Source organism: Centroberyx affinis, unplaced genomic scaffold (genome assembly GCF_046629955.1).
Source record: "Centroberyx affinis isolate AG114_WGS23_722 - 3 ecotype Tasmania unplaced genomic scaffold, CSIRO-AGI_Caff_v1 ptg000186l_1, whole genome shotgun sequence".
Classification (NCBI taxonomy): Eukaryota; Metazoa; Chordata; class Actinopteri; order Beryciformes; family Berycidae; genus Centroberyx; species Centroberyx affinis.
The window spans coordinates 182587-208551 of record NW_027278881.1 but is presented as its reverse complement, the minus strand read 5'-3'; the positions used below and the strand labels follow the sequence as shown (position 1 = coordinate 208551).

General features: G+C 42.0%; 1 protein-coding gene across 1 annotated transcript in view; it reads left to right on the top strand.

The window, feature by feature from the left end:
- Positions 1–25715, top strand: part of LOC139658286 (von Willebrand factor D and EGF domain-containing protein) — a 46960-nt gene extending 21245 nt beyond the window's left edge. The window contains exons 16-32 of the mRNA XM_071536376.1: positions 1083–1197; positions 3106–3407; positions 5346–5565; positions 6843–6980; positions 12139–12741; positions 13332–13502; positions 15936–16295; positions 16791–17285; positions 18721–18816; positions 18915–19010; positions 20888–20983; positions 21539–21634; positions 21748–21843; positions 22429–22524; positions 22724–22819; positions 24472–24567; positions 25609–25715. Of these exons, the coding sequence (XP_071392477.1) occupies positions 1083–1197; positions 3106–3407; positions 5346–5565; positions 6843–6980; positions 12139–12741; positions 13332–13502; positions 15936–16295; positions 16791–17285; positions 18721–18816; positions 18915–19010; positions 20888–20983; positions 21539–21634; positions 21748–21843; positions 22429–22524; positions 22724–22819; positions 24472–24567; positions 25609–25715 (3279 nt within the window). The remainder of the gene's footprint in view (positions 1–1082; positions 1198–3105; positions 3408–5345; positions 5566–6842; positions 6981–12138; positions 12742–13331; positions 13503–15935; positions 16296–16790; positions 17286–18720; positions 18817–18914; positions 19011–20887; positions 20984–21538; positions 21635–21747; positions 21844–22428; positions 22525–22723; positions 22820–24471; positions 24568–25608) is intronic.
- The last annotated feature ends 250 nt before the right edge of the window (positions 25716–25965 follow it).

Genomic DNA, 25965 nt, shown 5'->3' with positions numbered 1-25965 from the left:
ACGAGCAACTTGTAGTGAACACACACACACACACACACACACACACACACACACATAGATACAGACACTCAAACACTTGCAGACACCAGGGGGGTTTAGTTGTGCTTGCCAAAGCTGAATGAAATTGAATTACCTGAGGAAGAGATGGAGCGGCTGATGTTTATTTATAGTTGATTTCCTGTCCGTTATCTGCAGTCTCCAGAGGAAAAGGCCAGAGGAAAACAAGTCGCTGCGGGAAACTGGAAAAAACTTTTTTATAGTGTAGAATCTTCTGGAAGCTGCTTCAGCATGTTGACATGTAAACTGAATGTGGTGAAGATGAGTTTGGAGCTGAGATGTTTAACAACTCTTCCTTACCTGTCTCTTTTATTCAATTCAACAGGCTTTATTGGCATGGAAATTAATAACAATGTTGCTTTGGCAATATTTTTATTTACTATTCTTCCAATATTGTTTCTTTTTTTCTCTTCTTCTCTTCTCTTTATGTCTCTCTCTCTTCTCTATCTGTGCCTCTCTCTCTACCTCTCTTTTTCTCACCTCCTCTTTCTTGTCTCCCTCTCTATTTTTGTCTCTTTCTCTCTCTGTGTCTCTTCTCTCCCTCTCTCTGTTACTCTCTTCTTTCCTGTCTCCCTCTTCTCTAGCTCTCTCTCCCTCTCTTTTTCTCTTACTGTCTCTCACTCTCTCTCTCTTATTATCTCTCTCTGTGTCTCTCTCCTTTTCTATCTTTCTGTCACTCTCTACCTTTATTCCACTGTCTCTCTCTCTGTCTCTTTCTCTTTATGTCTCTCTATCATCACTCTCTCTTTGTCTCTCTCCTCTCTGTCTATCTTTGTTAGTACTGGAACACAAATATTATGTTAAAATGGAAGACTTGGATGTGTTTCAAAGAATAGGGGATTATTGAAAGTCTATTATTATTATTATCATTATTATTATTATGGATGGGGAAATTACCTTTGCGGATTTAATGTCTTAATTTTTTATTCAGTGTCCTTGTTGATTGTTGGAAAAGAAATGTAAACAGTCAGTAAACAGTTATTTCTCTCCCCCCCCCCCCCCCCCTCTCTCTCTCTCTCTCCCAGGAGAAGACATGTAACATAGATGGAATGTGTTTCTCGGAGGGAGACTCCAATCCCAGCAGCCCTTGCCTCCTCTGTGACTCAGACACCTCCAAGTTCTCCTGGTCTCTCAACCAAGGTAAAACTCATTATCACATATTCATCTCATACTTCTCATGCACTCCTCTACAGCTGTACACTATCAAACTGCATCACTCCTCTATGGAGAGATTTCAGGTGATGTATCCCCCCCCCTCTGGCGGCCATATTGGAGGACCTCAGCTCTGTGAACAGCTGATTGTGTTTCTAAACGTACAACTTGTCCGTTTGAGGATTAATAACAGGGAGACAAGGCAGATCATGATCGACGGGTCTAGGATGCATTTTGGGTTACTATAAAATGTGTTTGTGTTTGTGTGAGTATTACTAATAGTAGCAGTAGTAGTAATAGTAGTAGTAGCAGTAGTAGTACCAGTACCAGTAGTAGTAGTAATAGTAATAGTATAAAGTCACTCCACGCATAAACAGCCATGTCAGCTTTCATTTCAATTAAGGAAAAGCACCAAAATCAAAGTTGCAGTCACATGACTTATTAGGATAAGATACAGTAGGATAGGATATATATGCCATTGGGATGTTTTTAGGAGACTGATCTTTAATGTTTTTTGTTGTTTTTGAGGGTGATGCTCCACTAAAGAACCCATGTGTCATTAGACTGGTAATAGCAGCAGTGCAGGCGGTCATTAGAGCTGTCACTACGACACTGAGTCTTCCTGCTCCTCTGTCCATTAGCAGATCAAAGGAACGGAGGCCATCTGCCAGGTATAGGTTTCCCAGCATGCCCTGACCCGTCGTTTAACCACTCAGAGAGAGAGAGGGGGGGGGGGGGATTCACATGGTCAAGTCCCACCAGATTAGATAGACTGACAATCATCCCTCTAACTCCAACACGCTGGAACTAGGCAAGGCAAGGCAGCTTTATTTGTATAGCACATTTCATACACTGATACACTGACGCAATTCAAACTGCTTTACAGAGTAATAAAAAATACAGTAAAGGTAAAAAATGTACAATTACAAGTGCAAAAGTATAGACAAGAGATCCACAAGATAAAAGACTTAAAAAGACAGTGCAAGAGGATTAGAAAAGTGAAAAGTGCATTAAAACCACATTTAAAAGAAAATTATATAAGATATAAAGAAATAAATATTACAGTGCAGATGAGTGTTGCCCTAGATTTCTTAAAAAGCCCTGGCGAACAGAAACGTTTTAAGCCCTGATTTAAAGGATTGTAAAGTGGAGGCAGACCTCAGATGTTCTGGAAGTTTGTTCCAGGCATGAGGAGCATAAAAACGAAAAGCTGCTTCTCCATGCTTTGTTCTGATCCTGGGAAGTAAGCAGACCAGCACCTGAAGACCTGAGGGGTCTGGAGGGTTCATAACATTGAAGGAGATCAGAAATGTATTTTGGTCCTAAACCATTAACTAGTAGCATTCTGTAGTATAGCAGTAGTCTGTAGTCGTCTGTAGCTGCTGCCTGCATTATTTTGTGACCTAAATATCTTTCTAATACCAGTTAAAAACATACAGAAGTTCTGAAAGGCAAAGTAAAACATTTCTTTTGTGGCCAAAAAGCTGATCTCATTCGGATGAGTTACTAAGTCGAGTTATTAAGTTATTATTAAGAGTTATTAGGTCCTTCAAATGACTTAGTAACTAAGACATTGATGTGACGTAAAGTTTGTAAGACGACATGTTTTGGAGGGAAACTAGACCACTGGCACTAACTTAAAACCACACTGATATTATCTTTTTAATCATCTTGTCTTCTCCTTTCTCCATCCCTATTCAATTTACGTTTATATTTTAGTTATTTGGCGCTGTTCTCTGGAGCGACTTACAATCAGCGCAACAGTAGAATAAGTTTCAATTCCTAGATCGCCAAAATTACAAACCACCAAAACTAAGGAGGTCAGAAAAGATAGAGTAAGAGCTAAAGGGAGAGATGGAAAGTTTTTAATTACATTTTTTTCTCCTCCCTCTTCAGTCAACGTGCCACCAGCCTTCCACCGACCTGAGGGCGACCTCCGGACGTTCGCGGGGGAGAACTTCGTCTTCCAGTTCGCGGCGTCGGACCCCGAGGGCTCGGCGCTCCTCTTCCAGCTGGAGGAGGGACCGCAGGAGGCCGTCCTCTCCCCGGCCGGCCTCCTCATCTGGAGGGTCCCCAAGCAAGAGGAGGAGGAGGAGGAGGAAGAGGAAGAGGAGCAAGAGGAGGAACGGCAGGAGAGACGCTTGTTCCGCTTCACCCTGTCGGACGAGTGCAACGCCCAGAGCACCACCACTGTGGAGGTAATGGTGGGGAGGGAGAGGAGAGGAGGAGGAGAGGAGGCAAGGAGAAGGGAGTGGAGGAGTAGGGAAGAAGAGGAGGAGGGGAGGAAGGAAGGGGAGAGCAGGGAATAAGAAGAGAAAGGAGGAATTAACAGGAGAGTAGGGCTGAAAGATAGACAAAAAATCTAATTGCAACTGAGATTTAAACTGAAGTTTTTCTTGTCATCATTTTTTTTATAACTTTACAATTGTTTAAAGAAAATTGATTTTGTTAAAAAAAAAAATAGATGTCAGTTTGAGTATGATTAAAGGTTTTTGCAGCCTCTGGGATTTGGAAATTGCAGAAGTTCATATTGCTATTTCGATTTTTTTTATTTTTTATGAATTGTTCAGCTCTACAGGAGAGAAGAGAAAAGAGAAGGGGAGAAAGTGTGGTGGGGGAGACAGGAGGAGAGAGAGGAAGGAAGGAGTACAAAAGAGGAGTAGGAAAGGAGGGGAGGGATGGAGAGACGAGGAGGGAAGGTGGGGGGGGGGTGAGGAAAGAGAAGAGGAGAAAAGAGGAGACAGGAGGAGAGTGGAAGGCCGGAATAGGAAATAGGGCAGGAGAAGAGGAAGAGGAGGAGAGGAGGGAAGGAGATGAGAGGAGTAAAAGGAGAGGAGAGAAAATGGTAGGTTAGTAGAAAAAGGGGAAGGAGAGGACGAGAGACTAGGGAAGGAAATGAGGCAAGGAGAGAGAGCAGGAACTGAGGAGAAAAGAGGAGATGGGAGGGAGGATGGGGTGAGGGGAGGAGAGAAATTAAGGAGTAGAAGAGAGGAGAGGGGAGAGTAGGAAAGGAGAGGAAAGGACTGGAGAGAAGAGGAGATGAAAGAAGGAAGGGGGGGAAGGGAGGAGAGGAGAGAGTAAGGCAGGAGAAGAAAAAAGGAGAGGAAAGAGAGGAAAAGAGGATAGGAGGTGACAGGAGAAGGAAGGGGAGAGGAGGATCGAGATAGGAAAGGGAAGGGGAGGAATGAGGAGAAAGGAGAGGAGAGGAGGAGACGAGGAAAGGGAATGAGGAGGAGAGGGATGGCATGGAAGAAAATGAGAACAGCATGGAGAAAGAAGGAGCTGTAAACAGTTTATGGAAGTGATGTTCCTGCCTGGGTGGTTCTCTCTCTCTCTCTCTCTCTCTCTCACACACACACACACACACACACACACACACACACACACACACACACACACACACATGAATCCTCTCAGCACTGACATCTTCTTTGTGGATGGTGAGGACATTTAGCTGGAACTGAAGTTTCAAGCCTTTCCTTCCAACCCAAATCGCTTTCGAATAAGAAAAAGATAAACACTGAAATGACAGTTGTTACCTGAAAATGAAATTACAAAATAAAAGTCCTGAAAATAACCATTAACTTCTCTGCGCTCACACAAGGATAGCAGGCACCAAGGAGGTTCAACAGCATTATTGCTCTATTAAAGGTGCATTGTGTTGCATTTTAACATCAATAAATCTTTACCACATTAATTTTGAGATATAAGCATAATTACCGTAAACAAACCAGACCATCACCAAAAAGCCTGTCAGCCTCTATCAGCCTCTACTCTGCATTTTCCATTGTTTCTCCACCTGGTTGGATTTTGAGGGAAATCTGCTATATTGCTGTATGGCACAAAACAGATTGGATGATATCAAGGTCTGCTATTGTCTCTTATCCTTCTTCTTGCGCTTCAAAACAAACGCACCCGGAGCGATGCCAGGGTGAGGGAGCGGGGAGGAGCAGCAACATGTAGGACAGGAAGCACCAGGGCTTATGGGAAATGTGGTCTTCATTTGGAGAAACACTAGAACCACTGGTGTAACAGACAGAGGCGACCAATCGTCTCCACCATGCTCTCATTTGTTTACGGTAATTAGACCAAGGTTTCACTCTCGCTCTATGTCTCTTCTCCCCCCCTCGATACAGATTGACGTGGTGCCTTGTGGCTGTCAGAACGGCGGTACGTGTGTGACGGACGTCAACTTCCCCGCCGGCAGTGGGAAGTACCTGTGCGTGTGTCCCGAGGGGAAGCAGGGCGCCCTCTGCGACCAGGACGTGGACGAGTGCACGTCGGCTCCGTGCACGGCCGGAAAATGCATCAACACGGCCAACGGGTACAGATGCGAGTGTCCTGCAGGGCTCAGAGGTAAGAGTTTATAAAATCTTGGGTGGCCAAGTGGTTAGAGAGAAACATTTCTCAGCTGCTCTGGAGGCAGAATAATGTCAGAGAGTTTTTCAGAGCGCAAGTTAGCTAACCGGCAAACTTAGATGGTTAGAAAGAAGGAAAGGAAAGGAGAAGGAACTCTAGTCAAAATATAAATAAAATATGTAAATGGAAATTACTTTTTTCATGCATTAATTACTATGGCATTCATGATGTTGGAAGGTCAGCTAGGCTAACTAGGTAACAAAGATAACTTTGTATAAGGTTAGATTAAATTTTTTCAATTAGCAGCAGAGCACTAGGCTTCATAATATTAGCTTCCTCCTCTCTTACCTCTTGTCTTTTTCACTGGGCTTCAGTCTAATGTTTCTGAAAAGAAAATATAAATGGCAAAAACTTCTTTTATCATTCATGAGGAAGGTCAGCAGCTAGTTAGCTAACTAGCTTCCCTAGCTAGCTATAGGCTAGCATGGCTAGTTTGAACTTGAAAGTTCAGCTAGGCTAACTAGCTGACCTGGCAAAATTGCATTTTTTCAGTTGGTAGCAGAGCACAAGGCTTCATAACATTAGCTTCCTCCTCTTGTCTTTTTCACTGGGCTTCAGTGTAGACAAAGGTATTGTTTGGCTCCGCCCACTGAGGTTTAACTCAACCAATCAGATTATTTCTGCCCCCAGAGCAGCTCTGCCGCCGAAAAATGTTTGCCGAACTAAAACTACAACCCGTGTATCTGAAAGGTCACAGGTTTGACCCCAGTATCAACCAAGTGTCTCGTTGAAGTGACACAGAGCCTCGCTCACTGAAAGTCACACAGCATAAGAGTGTCAGACACACATGGTGCAGGGACAACAGGGCCTCATACGATGAAGGGACAGTGTAAAAAACACTGGAGACAGTAGACTATACATATCAGTCTACTCATAAACAGTAGACTATACATATCACTTTACACAAATACTGCTCTACAAAGCCAAAGTCAGCAGTGTGAATAGTAAATGAAATTGAGAAAAATGAATTTAAAGTTTATCCTGTCACAACAAAAACATTGTTGGTACAGAGTGGACTGTCTGTTATTTCAGAGCACTTCTGGATGTAAATTTTGTTGATATGAAATCTAAACCCCAGTCACCTTTGATGTTTAAAACTCACAAAACGTAGCAGTATACACTGAGCATGCAATCACCTCGTGCTTTAAGGCAGCAGTAGAGGAGACATGATCACTGTCCTCACCTTTAACTGATTTGCTGTGTGTTTCTGCCAGGTGTGACTTGTCTGGAAGATATTAATGAGTGTGAGAGGAAGCCCTGCTTCCCAGGAGTCCAATGTTTCAACAGCTTCGGCTCCTACAGCTGCGGGCCGTGCCCCAAAGACATGCTGGGAGATGGGACCACATGTACAGGTAATTTTTAATATTGGGAATTAACCTAGCAGTCTTGCAGTGACTACACAGCCTCCCTAACATGTTAGTCAAGGCTAGCTGACTCACCTAAATACCTAAATAAATAACACACACATTTTATGTTTCTTTAATGGTAAACAAAGTCGATTAAATTAGTTTACAAGTCAATTTCTTATCTGCTTATTTGTAGGCTAACAAAGGATACCAGTAAATACAGGGAGGGAGGCAATGCAAAAGTCATTTGCATATGCATTTGCATATGAGGTATTGCTTGTTAAAGGAGCGAAATACCAACATTCAGACAGGGAATTCTGATATTATAGATGTTTTGATAAAGTTATAAAAACTTTACCTCATGCTCCCAAAATAGTCTGCTTGCTTTTGTTGCAGTCGATTTTGACCAGCGTATCCGTCTCAGTTGAACACTGTGTTCATAACTGCTTTGGTCTCAATGAAAATAAATAATGGAAGTTTGGATTTCTTAGGGTTTTGCAGTCAAGGAGAGGTTTTCTTTTGTCACAGCAGCCTGTCTTGCCTCTAAAGCGCTGCAGGAAACCCTGTGGCTAAACTGTTTAAATAGGGTTTCATCTTCATTAATCTTAAAAGAGACTTACACAGCCTCAGTATTGGGCGTATTGCTTGTAAGACAAGACAAATAAATTGCCTCCTCATATTTAAGCGGCTGCATTAAGGTGTAATTTGCACTTAAATGTAGTTAGCGAATGTCCCATAGCTAAAAGGGACATCAACAACAAAATGTCTTGTCAGCGTACGGTTGAGCAAGGAACTGAACCTCAACCTGCTCATTTAGTGTAAGTCTGGATAAGAGTGTCAGTCAAATGCCTAAAATGCAACATGTAAATGTTTTCGATTACAAAGTATTCGATTACAGTTTTGTCAAGTCTGGTGTCCAGTCAGGGCCAGCAGTGAAAGCCTATCCAAAGAAATCTGACCGTTACATCATGGCAATAAAATGAGAACACGTTCCTCTCCCCGGGTTTCTGGAACGATAAAAATGTACAGATTTAGGTTGAAATTACACTGTACAAAATATTCATCTGAACAAATCTTTTAATCTTGTATAGAGTCTTAAAATCTTATCTTTACTGAAAAGAAATCTGCCAATGAGATGTGATACTTTCACTCAGTCCCAGTGCAACTCAATGTTTTTTTTTTTTAAGAATTTTCCAGTGTCAACTAAGTGACATCTTGATATTAATAAAATATTCAACCTTTCAAATTAACACTAACCACTTATTTCAAGAGGATTTTTGAAAGCTAAAATGCATTGGAAATGTGATATGATCTCACCTTATTGGCAGTTTTTTTTTTCTTCACTTATTTTAACGAAAATTAGATTTTAAGACCGAATAAAAGAACTTCTTGCAGTGTACTGGACAACATAAGAGACCCCATAGACATGATGACATAGCTTCTCCCCCGAAATCTGGATCCCATTACAGGCATAACATGAGTTTATCAGTCGCTGCTGCTCTTTGAAATTCTGCAGTCATTCTGCTGAGCTCTCAGGTCTCACGTAACAAAAAAAACAAAACACTTTTCTACCATTTCTCCCTGGCAGTTATTTGTTTTCCATAGCATCTCTATCATACAAGGATGTTTGTTCCAGCTGCTGTTGGTGAGCTGTGGCTTTTGACCACGGCACTATTTATGATTCATCGCTTGCAATGTTGTCGACCTTGAAATTGAAGCTTATTCTACTGTTGCACTCATTAGAAGTCACTATGGATTAAGAGCATCAGCTAAATGCCTGAAACATAAATGTAAATGCATTCACCGTAGCCGTGCTCCCGCTCTCTGAGGAACAATCAACAGGGATACTTGTGTTGAATGGAAACCAGATGGCTGATGGTAGCTGATGCCCCCCCAACCCCCTCCACCCCCCCTCCCTCCCTCCCATTCCTCCACCTCCACCTCCCTCCATATGTTCCCTTGTATTGCTGCTAACTGGAGTTAATGGTTTAAAAACAACCGCCTCAGTGGGAAAACGAGAAAGAGTAACGTAAGGTTTTTGCTTCCCGCTAAGCTGTATCGCTCAGGTGTGTGCGTGTGTGTGTGTGTGTGTGTGTGTGTGTGTGCATGTGTGCTACAGTGTTGGAAATGTTCACAAAGTTGCTGTTAGACACAAACAGATAGCAGGCCGGTCCATAAAACAGAGCCAAACACGAAGCGAGAGGTAATTGAATTTACAAAAGTTTGAAGTCACTTCATTACCCATGTGGCCCGTACCCTCATGTAACGTGATGACAGCAAACTGCGCACTCCCCGGACTTAAATTTCTTCTTCTTAATGGCTCATGAGGGTGGAGACGGCAAACAAAAAAGATATTCGCAGCAGGTTCAACCATCGTTGGCGAGTCCAGCTTTCTTTGTACGGAGCGCTCATTTGCTGTTGCACAGGAGACACTTTTGTATTTCGCTCTGAAGTTTTGATTCGGCATTTTCCATGCAGCAAGAAGATTCCTGATACCAGAATTTAACAGTCCAACACCAGAATTTAATTTGGGCAAATAGGGCAAATGGGGATGGGATCGAATATGTGTTTTAGGCTGGATTTTTACATAAAGATTTTGCCTATTGCAGCTTTAAATGCTATTAAGACATGTTCAGTGTCTGTAATACCTAACTGTTCTAGTGATTTTCACAGCTGATTAACATCATTAGTGTGTCAAGGCTGTCTGGGTAGCAGGTCTCAGGTCGTCAGCACGGCACACAGATGGGTTTCATGTCTTAGTCGCACAAGATCTTAAAAAGCGAAACACTGCTGTATTTTCCGTCTGCACTGTGACTTTTTAAGGTTTGCAGATGGGGAGTTTCTCTGAATTAATTTTTCTATCAAACACATCTCAATACTACTTTAGTGGCCAAGTTGACAGCTAGCTGTAGTGTGAATGGTGCAGCGATAGATGGATGTAAAGAGTAAAGAGTAAAGACTACCAACAAACGAAGGAACGAGGTGACAGTTGGCCACTTCACGTCTCCAGCGACTCTTGAGCTTTTTGCCGTGTGAAGTTTCACAGCATAAAAAAAGACAAAAAAAAAAGACCCAGTCCTCAAAATGTTTAGGACTGTGTTTTAGAAGTTTAATTTTCTGTTGAACAGCAAGGCACCACAGGTGTAGCTTCCTAAAGAAGAGACTGGGGCTGAAGAGCAAATAATCCTTAGAGTACCTATAGGTGGGACTGTTCAGATAGTGTCAGGTTGTCAAAGGGAAGTGGACTAAACTGACTTTCAAACACTTTGCTGTGACTCTCTAAACTTTCTTGCAATCCCTGAATTGACCTTTGAGGAAAACAATACTCATCTGGCACCTAAACCGAACCATAAAAAAATAAGGCTCAAGATTCAAGACGTTATTGTTCCTAATGGAGAAACTGGCCCACAGCAACACACAACACAAAACATACTCAGTTTCAGTACATAATTGTTTGTCATTTTTATGGAATACTATAATCTTAGTCTCACAAGGCCAGACTGTACTCCACCCTTGATTTTTAGTGCTGTATTCTTTATCCCCTTTCTTTTGTTGCTCTCTCTTCATCTCCCTCCTCGAACCTCTGATCTTCTCGAGCCGAGGGACTTTGGTTTAACTTATTTCACCTCCTGGATCAGTTCATTGCAAAAGATACACAACTTGCGTGAGGGCCATCGGGAGCTGCGTGGGAGTATCGTGCTGTTTGCGGTCGTAAATCTTCTCTGAGCTCCCATAAAATTAAAACATAACAACGAATGGAATGTCCTTGATGCAAAGCAAGTTGTGACGAATGTATTTTCTTTAAGGCGCTTTCTAAATAAATTTGACTTGACTTGATGTGTAGTATTTGGTGATACAATAACATTTGTCTTCCCCCGTGCCAATCGTCGCCTCCTGTGCATATATCATAAAATACACACGCAGGACTTACGGATGTAGTAGAAGTCCCACTTTTTGCTGAACTTCTGCTGCATCCCTAAGACAAATCATTTGAAAAATTCATATTTTGCTGTCTTTTCAGCCATCAGAAGTTAGAGGAAATGGACTGGTAACTTGTCAGTTGAGACCAAGGTTGTAGTCAAGACCAGATCCAGTCAAGTTCAAGTCAAGACCAGGTCCAAAGGGGGTTGAGACCAAGTCAAGACCTAGACCAGAGCAAATGAAGTTCTAATCAAGGATCAAGACCAAATGAGGCAATAAACAGTGTCCATGTCTTTCCAAAAGTAAAAATAACACTTAAGGAGCATCTTAAGGATGGTTTCTTTAGGAGATGTAGAGGAGCTCTGTACCAAACCCATCAATATCCAACTAATACAAATTTTGACTAATTAATGCATAGACGTTTGAGGACCATTACATGCTTTACACAGGTGGAATCCCTTAAATTGCTGGGAGAAAGCAAAGACCGACCGAGACAAATTCAAGTCAAAGTAGGCATGAGACCCAGATGTCAGAAAGGTGTTTGAGACCTGACTCAAATACTAGACACCTAGTAAAGAAAGGACAAGAAGAGTTTTATGATAAGACATTCTGACTTCTGATTTCTACTGTACAACATTCAAGGAAGAAATGTCTGCAGCAGCGTACTAGTGAAGGATACATGCGGGATAAATGCATCGACTTCTACAAAGGCTACAACAATATAGGCCTCATGCTTGGAGAACCCCCTCCCCATCCCAACCTCCAAATAAATGTAAAACACTCGCTGTCAGTTCTGTTTGACTTGCTGCCATGTCTGTGGTCTGTCATCGTCAATCACCGACTCTTTCCTGCTACGCTAGCTGTTAGTTCGCTCCCCTAGTTGCTTGTAAATGTGTTGATAGGCTGCGAGTGGTAATCATGCCTCATTGAGTTCTTTATACAAACTTACTGAAAAGTCCCGTCTCTCACTCCCCCTGTCCCTGATTTCCCCTTTCGTACCTAGCCTTTATTTCTTACTGCTCTATCATACATACTGTAATCACTCATGCAGGAATATTTGTTCCATCTACACTCTTTGACCCTTGACCTCCTTGCCATTGGTTGCTTTTAACGTTGGTGATCTAGAAATTGAAGCTTATTCTACTGTTACACTCATTGGAAGAAACTCTGGGTAAAGAACATTGGATAAATGCGTTATACATCAATGTAAAATGTTATAATCTCTCTCTCTCTCTCTGTACAGCAGTCCCCAGGCAAGTCACCACCAGTCCCAGTTTCACATCTGCTCCTCGTTCAACTGTCTACCGCATACCAGATGTTAGGCCGCAACCGTCCAAAACGAAGACAGACACTCTGCGGAAGACCTCAAGTGTTAGCTCTTCCCAGACGAGAGCCGATGAAACGAAGAAAATTCCAAGGATCAACCCAGACCCATCACAAGCTAAGGTCGACACTTGGAGGAAGGTTACAGGAATTAGCCCAGACCCATCCCTCACTAAGGCAGAAACTTACAGGAACCTCCCAGGAATTACACCAGGCCTATCCCACACTAAGATAGATACGTCCAAGAACATACCAGGAATTACACCAGGCCTACCCCACACTAAGATAGATACATCCAAGAACATACCAGGAATTACACCAGACCTATCCCATACTAAGATTGATACTTTGAGAAAGACACCAGGAATTAGCCCAAACCCTTCTCGGACTAACGTAGACACTTCCAACAACGTCCCAGGAATTACACCAGACCGGGTCAAGCCTGGTCAGCCCATAACCAGTGAGACTATTGCCAAGACCTCCATTGTAGCCCAGCCACCAGTAAATGGAAGACCAGCTGCTGGTAAGGTTTCCAACACTCTCTATCCAAATTCTTGAAGTAATAATATTAGGGTCATATTTTTTAGGCAATCTGGAGCAGAATGCGCCCAGAAGTTTTGGGGGAGCACAAATTTACACAAACTCGTCCACAATCCAAATCACGAGAGAACATGGGTAATAAAACCACCTAGTGTACGAAAAGGACTTGCCAGCTTCATGACAGCTGTATTTTCAAGTACAACTATCTTATGGAAAGAACTAAAGACGAGAGGAAGGAGCAGGGTTGTTTTCCAAGGTAAAATCTTTGACAAAATCAGAATCGTCATTAGAGATGTACCGATCAGTCTTTCTGGGGCTGAATTCAATTGTCGATTTGTAATTTTCTCATGTAATTTGCCTCATAGTTTCATTTGGAAGATATTTTTGGTGATGCATACCGTTCTGTCTTAAGTGTAGTGAAGCTGCAAAGATTTTTGAATGATTTTATTAACATGACACTCCCAGACAACAATGCACAAGAATGTACATATTGTACGCATTCTAGCACATTCGTCTTCGTCAGCGTTTCCCTGTCTTGCTGACAGAGATCTGACTACAGTTTGTGTCTGGCAGGGTCCGGTCCTTCTCCTGCTGCCAACCTGTCGGCTACATGTGCCAGCAGGCCCTGCTTCCCCGGGGTTCTGTGCATCAACCGCAGGCCGCCGCACGTCGGCTACGTCTGCGGCCGCTGCCCGCCCGGCCTCCACGGCAACGGACGCGTCTGCATGAAGAACGCCAAAGCGGGTACGGATGTTTTTTCTTGCCTTCCCCAATCAATATGTATTTATATGTGTTAGGCATAAGCTGTCATGATTTTCAAGAGAGAGTTGCTAGATCAATTGATTTTGCAGCTTTTGTGACCGACAGACTGGAAATTCAGGCAACAACAATTTGGCTTCTTTGGAAATGTGTTACTTGCCTCTTGATCCTTTGATCAAAGATCTTTTAAAGCTGACACATACTGCTAATTGGCATTCGATTTAATGTGCCTCGCCTGTGTGGCTGCCTTTGTAAATGTCATTTAGTCACTTCAAAGTTCTTTTTCATGTGGTGTTCCTGTTGTTCATCCCAGTATTATTTGGTAGGAAAGTTCTTTATATTTTCATTGATAATTAGTTTTGACAGAGTTTGGCAAAAACAGAAGAAAAAAGTGAAAAAGTTATCTTGAGCCCTTTGCTCACAAGATGATGTGATCTTTTCTGTTTTTCAAATAGGTTACTGAGAAATTAACATCAAATAATAATATTTCATCCAAAATGAAGCTGTAGTAGCTTTTAAGGAAGCCCTTTTATTATCATTAGATATGACCCTAAAGTGTTATGTTGTCCTTAAGAATAAAATTGACTATTTGATGAAAACATCATTAAATAATATAAAACCTCTGAACACACTGTGGGTTGTTTTTAAGATGTTTTTTTTTTTCTCAGGACATTCTGGTCTTCCTGATTCAGTTTTATGTGTTTTTCCTGGTTTGATGGAATTTCATTTATTGCCCTGGATAATCACTTTGCGGGTGTCTGCTAGCATTTCCAAGTCACATCAAGTGGTTTAGGGACTGCCTGGATCCAGTAACCACCTTTGGTACTTTGTTTTTGAGTCTGCGCCCAGCCGCAAAGTTTGAACAGAAGATTGCCTAATGCTGTTTTCTCACGGGCGGCGTCCTCACGACAAATTCATTCCAGTTTAAATCAATTTTCTGTGGATCGTGTTCATCTGTAATGTGGTGAGATGAAACCAAATCCTGAGTCACAAACAAGATGATTCACCAAAATACTGGGTGTAAAGCACTTTGCTGATCTGAACAGTACAAATACAAATAAAAATTATTATTAGTAGTAGTAGTAGTACTAGTAGGGGGAGTAGTAGCAGTAGCACTAGTAGTAGTAGCAGTAGTAGTAGTAGTCAGCAGGTCTTGAATATAAAAGAATGTGTTTTGAAGAGTGATATAAAAATAAAGACTTCATATCATTATTAGTAGGAGCAGTTGTAGTATTAAGATTAGAAGTGGTAGTAGTAATAGTTGTAGTAATGTAATTGCAGTAATAGTAGTTTCAGCTGTAGTACTAATTGCAGTAGCAGCAGCAGTGCTAGTAGTGGCAGTAGTAGTAATAGTGACAGCAGTATTAGTGGTGGTAGTACTTGTAGTAATTGCAGTAGTAGCTGATGTTGTAGTAGTAGTAGTAGTAGTCTGGAAAAAGATAAATCACTGAAATCCAGGGTGTAGTATTATTATTATTATTATTATTATTATTATTATTATCATTCGTAGTAGTACTAGTAGTAGTAGTTATTGTAGCTGTCGTGGTAGTATTGTGTCAGCAGGAATGATTATTATTATTTATATTATGATTACTACCACCAGTCTGAGGGATAAATCATGAAAATGTGTGGCGCTTGGCTTTGACATATTTTCCTCCATATGTGTGGAGATGAAGTCAGATGTTGGGCCTTTGGAGCGGCCGACGCCCATCAGCTCTGGTTTCATTCCAGATGTGTGCTGTCACCAGTGTTTACGCTGCGGCTCAGCTGTGTCTGGGCTGAAGTCAACATCTTTGTTTTCCTCTGTTTATGATCATGTATTGCGTGTAGAAGAGAACAAACCTATGGTGTTTCACTGCTAATTTGTTTGTCAGCAATTTCTCAATTCCAATTTTTTTGCTCAGATCCAATTTTGTTCACAGTCAGTTCACGGACCTACATCCAGAAATGACCCACATGTGGAAATGAACAACAAAAAATGTCACGTTATGGAAGTCACTAATGTGATGGTCCATGCCCTAATCCTAGGAAGAATTGTTTCAAACTCTGGTCGATTACAGTCTGTCCCGTCTAGCTTAGTTTGAATGGAGGAATCTCCAAATACTAATTAAATTTGTGACTTTGCTGTCTCTCCACTAGCAGCTTCAGTTATTGTCCTCCATGTTTTTACGGTCACATGGACGCAGAGTCACTGTCGAGTGACGTAAAACCAGATGAATTCTGATCTGACAGTTCAGACTGCAGTCACGTGGCGACGGATCAGATTTAGGACTTCATATGAATGTGGTCCATATAAGAAATTAAAGAAAGATAATAAACTAATTCTCCCTTCAGGGTTGAATATGGCAACAGAAGTTCCGTGATGAAAACTTTGGGCTTGGCGTTTGTAAAAGTCTGTTACCTCCTCTCTTCCCTCAGCGTCCAATCACCTTCCTCAGCAGCAGACGCTAGGCAAGACCGGCCGATCGCCGCACGGCAGCAACAACAAAGTCTCCCAGCTGCACCTGCCCGTCCTGCCCGCCAGGCACGGCATCAAACACCTGTCCTCCTCTGTCACCAGAGCGAGTCGGGGAGGCGGGACGGGGCGGAGAGAGGCGGTCACCGCCGCCGCTTCGAGAAATGTTCCCAGGTCATCGATCGGCGGCCTCCATCTCACCACAAACAGCCACGTCACCCGGCAAAGTCCCAACCCCAGGCCGGACGCCAAGACGTACGCCAGAACAAGCATCACTACCTCCAGGGAGTTTGTGGTTCCCCAGGCAACCGTCTCCAAGGTGAGCCTACCTTTACTGCAGTGTGTATCCTGCTAATTAAAGACTCCATGAAATGCAAAAAACTTTTTTTTACCTTTTTGCCAATGTCGCTGGTCTAGTGTTCACCTATTCACCAATACAGGACAAAAAAATGACAAAAAAATTTAATATAAAATTTATATAAAAATTAACAGAGCGTCTCTTTCTCGTAAACAGCACATTTCTGTTGATGACTCATCCTGCACTCGGGGGCGGAGACAAACATTTAATCCAATGAAATTTTTAAACTGAATTATCCTCCCCACCCCTCTCCTCATTGCACATTATCGCTTGGTTTCGAAAAGTGTCTTACAAATAAATTGTCATTGTCGTCATGACTGTAAAAGGTCTTCAGCAGTCTGTTACTAATTATGAAGAGTAAAGGAAAATGTGCAGTGAACATGAGCGTCCAGTTACCTCAGTGTGAAGTCATTCTTGTCCCTGAACTTCTCTGTTATTATTTCCCAGCAGTCTGACGGAGCGGTGCTGGGCTTCACCCCTTCCAAGATAACTCCCCCAGCTCCAGAGCTTTCCCCCGGGCCTGGCGGGGTGACGCAGCCCAAACTGGCAACCCGGCCCCAGCTGACCGCCCAGGCCAAACCCTGGACTCCTCCGAAACCCGCCCTCCCTCTAACGGCGGCCCTCACCGCTCTGTCCTACTCGCTGTCCGAGTCGGAGTTCTCCGCGGACGGAGACGTGGCGGAGCCTGGGTCCGAGGGCCCGGAGCCGCCGCAGATCGAACCCGCTTTGACCCTCACGACGCCGGGCAGGAGGGTCTACGGCTCCCCCCTCCACCGAGCCACCTCCGTCCTGCCGAGCGGACGGAACGGTGCGACGGCGACGGCGGCCCGGCCCGCGACGTCCTGCGCCGACCGGCCGTGTTTCCCCGGGGTCCAGTGTGAGCCGGCCCGGGACGGAGGCTTCCGCTGTGGGAGGTGTCCCGTAGGATACACCGGGGACGGACGGGCCTGCAGAGGTACAGCTCCACCTCCTCCAAACCTGATTAAACCTGTTTAACAGAATATCAACTTTTTGGTACTCCTATTTCCACTCACATATTGTCCTATAATGCAAACCCACCCATCTGTTGGAGAAGGAGACCTTGTTATTGGCTTTGAGTTTGATTTTGAGTTTGAAAACACACACACCAGAAACGGCATCTTAAAACTTGAAAAACTTTTAAAACTAAACTATATAATCAAACCCAAATTTGTGCGAAGATTATTGGCCAACCTGTGGCACACTTCTTTCAAGCAGCTCACAACAAGAGATGCTCAGACTTGCTAACAGTATCTCTTCTGACTCCTCGCATGTTTTAAACGGAGAATACCAACTTCTGCCCTCCAGTAGGCGATTTAGAGTCAATTTAAACCCTCAATTCAACGCAACAGACTGAAGAATTCTTTTATACATCAGTCTATCCTGTTGCTAAACCAAAATCAGTGTGCTGCCAACTGAGATCTGAATCCAGAGGATATAATGTGATATGTATGATTATCATGATTGTTTCATGTGTTTTGTACGTCTATGAAAAGTGTTACATGTGTAACTGTATGTTTAATCTGTGTGTTAATCTCTTGAACGGAATTGCCTAAGGATGCAAAACGAATTTCAGAGTAAACTGACAATAAAGTTGTATCGTATCGTATCGTATCGTATCGTATCGTATCGTAAAAAAGTCTTTACAGCTTCTTAGCCTAAGGCTCTGCTCTAAAAGAGGGATGTACCGACAGGCTACGGTAAAAGTTTGATTTATTATTTTGAATTTTTCCAAACCTCTGTTACTTTGGTACGGAGCCCGGGAGAGACCATTGGGAGAGAAAAAAAGTTATATTGAGTCCACGATTTACTGTAACGTATGCACGTTTTAGTTCATTCATGCGCACGAGATACAATTCATTCCCTCGATTTCGTTAAACTGTGCAATTTAGGAAAAAATCCAACTTAAAAGGAACCTTTTAGGTATTGCAGATAGGCCTAGTAAGGATTTGGTGTGTAAATATCCATTGTCTGTTTGCACTGAATAGGCAAATCCCCCAAATATTGCAACATATTTAGCCACTTAACCTTCAGGCCATGTAAACACAATCAGGTCAGTGCCACATTTAAACATAATCACCAATATGTGCACTGACTCTTTATAAGCTTGTGAAGAGCGCATGTATTATATATCGAGAGCATGATATCACTATTTCAAGGCACGTTTTGGCAATTTATTTGAAAAAATAAAACGAGAGCTTGAATTGCATATCGTGCGCACGTTACAGTAAATCGTGACCATGACATAAATTATTTTTCTCCCGATGGCCACTCCCGGGCTCCGTACTTTGACACGGAGGTCTGGCTGCACGAGTTTAGATGGCAGTCAGCAGGTCTAACAGCTGCACGGCGCCCCCTGTCTGTGTTTCCAGCTGTTTGCAGGCATCCGTGTGGGAGGAATATGGAGTGCGCGGCGCCCAATACCTGCCGCTGCAAACCAGGCTACACCGGACTCGACTGTCAGACAGGTAAACAGACAGATGGCCAATTTACATGTGATAAAACTCTGTCTTTGTGTCACTCTCTCTCTGTATCCCAACATCTCTCTCTGTCTTTTTCCCATCAGCCATCTGCCAGCCGGAGTGTATGAACAGCGGCCTCTGCGTCGCTCCGGGTGTGTGTCAGTGTCTCACAGGTTTCCATGGAGAAACCTGTCAGGAAGGTAAATTGATAAATGTAGTCTGCATTGAAACGGTTTAGTCCCAAAACACTACATTAATTATTTTCTAAAATTCTTGATTCGATCCCTAAGAAATACAGTAAATCACTATTTTATGAAAAGATAGTTAATAAGTTCAGTAACATTCCATAATGGGTTTTTATTCATATCAATCTTCATATCAATCCTTAAGTTTGTCATTCAGTATCTCCAAAATATAGAGAGAATCCATTCTGTCATACCATACACCAATTCGACAATTTATACAAAAAAAAGTAAAAAATAAATAAATATATGAAAATGTCATTATTTTTACTCCCTGGAAATCTGAAAATATTTAGTTGTGACTTCTTCGTGTACTAGTAGGTGTAAGTAAACACTCCAACCAATAAAGCATCACAGATATTTGAACAGTCCCGCCCCTCCCATCCAATAAAACTGCCTTTCTCTGCCTAACTGATCTCCCATTGGTTTAGACTTTTGAATGATCCCTCCCTGCATTAAGCCCCGCCCCAACATCCTGTTCCAACAGGAAATACATCACATTAAGGAAGCAAGATGTTCTCAAGATGCAGTTTCATTGTGACTTTAATTTACCTACTATCCTTTAAAAAGTACCATGTTTTGTTATTTGTGATTTTATAGACGCTTTACAGTAAACTGTTAACAATCAATTAACCAATTAACAAAAATATAGAGACATACAAGGCATAAGATGACACATAATGTTAGAAGTGAGTTATTGTCCCCCAACAAAGGGGGGACTATGGATCGGTCTCCGTCCGTTAGTTTGTTTGTTAGTTAGTTAGTTCGTTAGTTAGTCACACTGTAACGTTGACTTTGTGCCGCTGACAATGAATGGGGACTCAGTGGTAAAGCAGGTCATACAGTTAAAGTTATCATACAATGTGGGGGACAATGAATGGGGACTCAGTGGTAAAGCAATACAGTTAATGTTATCATACAATGTGGGGGACAGTGAATGGGGACTCAGTGGTAAAGCAGGTCATACAGTTAAAGTTATCATACAATGTGGGGGACAATGAATGGGGACTCAGTGGTAAAGCAATACAGTTAAAGTTATCATACAATGTGGGGGACAGTGAATGGAGACTCAGTGGTAAAGCAGGTCATACAGTTAAAGTTATCATACAATGTGGGGGACAATGAATGGGGACTCAGTAGTAAAGCAGGTCATACATTTAAAGTTATCATACAATGTGGGGGACAATGGATGGGGACTCAGTGGTAAAGCAGGTCATACATTTAAAGTTATCATACAATGTGGGGGACAATGAATGGGGACTCAGTGGTAAAGCAATACAGCAATACAATTTTTGGGCAAACCTCTAACCACAAGACACTGTAGTTATTGTCCAGTTGTTGGACTGTTGTACCGTTATTGCATCATCACTGCACTACCACTGTGCCTCAGTGTTCACTACTTATATCATATTACCACTTACCTACCGTGCAATACCATATATCATTTAGCATTTATATTATTCATAACACTCACGCTCCTGGTGTTGTATGTTATATTGTATATTGTATTATAAATTGTATTGTAGTGTACAGATTGTATTTATTGCGTATTGTAGTTCTTATATTTTGTGCTCTATTGAGTAAAAACAGGACAATTACAGTTACTATATTTCAAGATATAACTTGTAAGCCTAATTCTGAGGAGAGTAGGCAACAGAAATATATGGTCAATCTGTCCTTTCATTGTCCCATACCAAAATGCTTATACAATTTCACTCATATTTCAAGTACACTCAGCAATCACTGACTGACTCCAAGGGTGGAACTACATCACTGGTGGGGGACAACATGTTTATTATTTGCTTGTAATAAATAAATAAAATCCCTCTCCGCAGCTCTGTGCAGTTCTCCTTGTGAGAACGGAGGCTCCTGTGTGGGACCGCAGACCTGTTCCTGTCCGTACGGGTTCGTCGGACCCCGATGTGAAACCAGTGAGTTCACACTATTTTTCTCATATTATTAATGTTAATATCACAAAAGCAGGTGATGCAAGATCAGGCTATCTTCTGTCTATTATTTCTTAAATGCCCTTTTATTGACTTTATTTTATGTAATTTTTTTTATATTTTATCTTATTTTAATTTTTTTTATATGTCAATGAATATAAGGTTGATACCTTATATTCATTGACATTCATTTTTTTTTTGTCTTTTATTTACTTTATTTGACTGTCTCTATTATGTAGTTATGTCTCATTACTGTGGTTTTATTTTATTTAAAAAAAAAATCAAATATAATGAAATGAGTTATTTTATGTTATTTATTTGATCATTTTCTTACTATTATTTTGCTGCTATTTTATATTCATTGGGATTAATTATTTTTTATTTAGTATTTGTTTTGCTACTTTTCCAACTACTACTTTTTTATTTATTTTATATTCATTTATTGTTATTTTTTCTTTCTTGAGTGTGGATCACTTTGTAATTTTGCTTTTGAAGTGTAGATTTTTATTATCATTATTATTATGATGTCTTTTTCTTTAGTGGTGTGTAACCGTCACTGTCATAACGGAGGCCAGTGTGTTTCTCCAGACGAGTGTCTGTGTCCTCCAGGCTGGACCGGACCCTCCTGCCAGACCGGTGAGTGAGTGTGTGTGTGTGTGTGTGTGTGTGTGTGTGTCTGTGTCTGTGTGTGTGTGTGTGTGTGTGTGTGTGTGTGTGTGTCGGTGCTGACGTGTGTGTTCTCTCTGCAGCTCTTTGCTCTCCCGTGTGTCTGAACGGAGGAGTGTGTGTTCGGCCGGACTCCTGCGACTGTCCGCACGGCTTCTATGGCTCGCAGTGTCAGAACGGTACAGCTGCTTCAATCAATCAATCAATCAATCAATCAATCTATCAGTCTTAGAGTGTTTATGGCTGAATCCAACAGATAGAGTTGATAGAGTTGATTTTTAAAGGGGAATTCCCAGGATTTCTTTTTATGTATATATTTTCAGATTTTCTTCTATTTTCTTCTATTTTATTTCTTTTTTGGTTTAATGAGTTTTAAAATAAAGGTAGGAAAATATTAAAATATGATATATACTGTATATAAAATTTATATATATATTGAATGTCATGGAGATGAAGATCAAGAATATTAAAATAATAATTAAAATAATATTACTTTTTGTATGTTTTTTCTTCAACTTTCTCTTTCCCTCCTCTCTTTTTCTGCTCCTCCTCCTCCATCTCCTCCTCTTCCTCCATCTCTTCCTCTTCCTCATCCTCTTTCTCCATCTCCTCCTCCTCCTCTTCCTCTTCCTCCATCTCCTCTTCTTCCTCCTCCTCTTCCACCATCTCCTCCTCCTCTTGCTCCTCCTCTTCCTCTTCCTCCATCTCCTCCTCCTCTCCCTCCTCCTCCTCTCCCTCCTCCTCCTCCTCCTCCTCCTCCTCAGCTGTATGCAGTCCTCCCTGTAAGAACGGAGGTGTTTGTATGAGGAACAGCGTCTGCTCCTGTCTGGAGGGATACACCGGGCGCCGCTGTGAGAAAAGTGAGTTCTTTCTCCTCTTCTTCCTCCTCCTCCTCCTCCTCCTCCACATCCTCTTCCTCCTCATCTTTCTCATCTGGTGCTTCTTCATTCACTTCCTTTTCTTTCTCCTCCACCTTTTCCCCCTCTTCCTTGTCTTCTTCCTTGACTTCGTTCTCCTCTTCATCATCATCTCTCTCTCTCTCTCTCTCTCTCTCTCCAGGTGTGTGTGAGCCCATGTGTATGAATGGAGGAAGATGCGTCGGTCCAGATGTTTGCGATTGTCCGTCAGGTTGGCGGGGAAAGAGATGTGATAAACGTAAGTACTGTAATATATGATAGAAAACTTTATTTGTATCGCACTCCTGTCTGTGGAGATTTAATTCCCCAGACTAGCCTGATAAACCTGACGATGAACTTAACTTTGATGAATGACTGATTGAATGACTGACTTCCTTCTTATCATCTAAAGGCAGAAATCCCCAAATTTAATCAATAGCTTCTTGGCCCAAGGCCGATCTGTCAATTGACTTTCATGGAAATCCCTTCATAAGTTTTTGAGAAATCCTGCTGACAGACAGATAAACCAACTGACTAACAGGGTCGACAAACTCTTTAGCAGAGGTATAAAAGTTGAGATGAACCATAAAAATACAGAGCATGAGTTAAAAACTGGGCTGCAGAAGAATAAAACCAGCTCATACGACAGGAATAAAACGGATAAAACCAAACTAAATCATAAGCAAAATTGGTAAAAATATGTTTAAAGACGTGATTTGAATGATTGCATTGATGTTTGGCCTGACAGGTTGTTGTAAATATAGCTGTCTTTTTTTTTTTTTTTTACATGTACAGAAGACTAAGATTATGAAAAGATAGATTTGATTTTATTAAGTGCCCATTTTGTACAGTTTCTGTACAAATCAGATTCAGGTTTGTATGTGTCTGTCATATTTTTACTGTTAAACGTAAAAAAAAAAATGATGATCTATGAAATGTCAGATGCATAAAAGCTGAGGCAATAAACATCTGCAGGCTGGGATGAATAAAAAAAAATAAATGAATAAAGTAAATGATCACATTGATTCTGGCCTTTAGCCCAGACTTGAGAGCGAAGACAGGCTTTGCCGTACGTCAAACCGGCCGCGCTCGATGTTTCCCATCATCCCGCTGTAAAACACACCGGACTGAATCCGGAGCAGGTATCCTGACAGAGTCCCGCAGAGTCCTGGACACCTGAACCCTCCAGGCCCCGCTGACTGATGCTTCCACCGGGGCGTCCCGCATGTGGAAACCATCCGTCCCGACGTTCGCGGTGTTTTATGGAGTCGACCTTCGGCCTTCGCTGCGAGCCGCAGCTGGTTCCTCAAAATCCAGCAATTCAGCTTTCTTAGAAGAGGTCGATTACAGATAACAATCATCTGTTAAAGCTGTAATATCCAACTGTTCTCCTTGTTAGCCCGCCCTCCTCCCCCTCAGTTGGTCAAGTTCCCGCCCCCAGCACCTGTCAGTCATCTCGATAATGTCATCAGGTCACCGCAGCCGATCTGACGCTGATGTTCCCCGTGTTTCTGAGCGTTTCACTTCGCTCTTCTTCTTTCTTTTCTTCTTCTTTCCTCCATTGCTCTTGTTGCTGTGACTTCCTGCTCTGCGGCCGCTCACCTCACCTTGATAGACACAACCGCTGGCCCCGCCCACCTCTGGCCCTGCCCACAAGACATGCCCACAGATGATCGTTTACGCCCCAAAAAAACATCATTTCAGAACACACAGACTGATACTGTGTTATCAAAACAAAATGTGTTATAGATAATGACATGAATAACTCAATATCATGGGAAAATGGCGTAAATAAAACGTATGAATACATGTCTTCAATGGGCATCCGTACTATAAGCATGTACCAAATGTTATATATTATATTATCTATTGTATATAATGTGTGTATGTCATGTTGTGTGTTTCCTGCAGCCACCTGTCTGCAGAAGTGTCTGAACGGAGGGGAGTGTGTGGGTCCCAACAGCTGCCACTGCACCCCGGGGTGGCAGGGCATGCTGTGCCAGATCCGTAAGTCCCTCCGCCAAAACAAAATGTCCCACTGGAAGAGGCGTTTACACAGTCAATCACATCTTTTTCTGTTAATATGACTGTATGTAGATTATATAGGGGCTGCCCAAACTGCTTATGTAAGGGATAATGTAAAGCGAGCGGTGATTTTCGCACAGTAAGCCCCAACAGAGTGAATCAAGATCCAGACATTAATTATTACAGTTTTGTTGAATATGCAATTCTTATTGGCCAATGGATGCATTCTGAGGTCTGATATTTCTGAATAACACACGCTGATTCACATCTAATCACATCACTTCATAGTCAAGAAGTTCAATTTTGTTGATTTCTAATCAAATCAGCTGACCTTGTGGCAAAACGATTTTACTGCAGACATCTCAGCTAACTGAGGTTGGAAATGTGGAAGATTTTTACAAGATTTAATTTATTCAGAGACAAACAAACCTTAGATTGCTGGTTAGAGGTTGAACAGCAATCTGACCGGATTTGTTTACATTTCCATGGTTGCAGTTCAGCTACAGTGTAGCATGGATGCTAGCTACAGACGTTTCTATGGTTACAGTTCTGCTACAGTGTAGCATGGATGCTAGCTACAGACGTTTCTATAGTTACAGTTCTGGTGAACTTTTTTTTTTTTGGTGGAAGCTTATTTTAGCCTGTAATGAAACCATTTTAGATCAATGTTTGGTGTCAAATGGTGAATATATTTGGTAAGTAGCCGACGAGAAGCTGGATCACGTACTGCGAGCCTCTGCTTCATGTCTGGGTGTTGATTCATCCTGTCTGGGCTTATTTTCCGATAATGACGGTACATTATCTCTTCCATATAACAGACGTTATGGGCAGCTATTAGTGTCTTAGGTCTGCCATCAGGGTGTTTCTATGTTTTAATGAGCAAATTATCTCAAAACCACACCTCAAATGAAATGAAACTGTATTGAAACAAATATTGAAATGGGTGATGAATATAGGATCTTCCAGGATTTGTCTCCTTGTGTCTCAGGCTGATTTGTTGTTCATGTCTTGGTTGTCTCTCAGCTCTCTGTGAACAGAAGTGTCTGTACGGCAGCCGCTGTATCCGACCAAACGTCTGCGCCTGCCGGAACGGATATTCAGGTTCTCTCTGCTCCAGGAAGGTAAGATAGACATAACATGGAGCTAAAATTATGTTCAGATAAGACGGGGAGTCAACATGTGAGTAGTTTCAGATTCCATGACTTTTCCATGACTTTCCATAACAAGTCCAGTCTAAAACTGGTTTTATTGATGTTGTTCCACTTCAGTTGGGCTGAAAACCAGCGAATGCAATGACTGTGTTAAACAATTTGGAAAATAGAGAAGGGAATACTCTTCGATTCAAATGGATGATCTCAAGACTGTAAGTTTTTTATTATT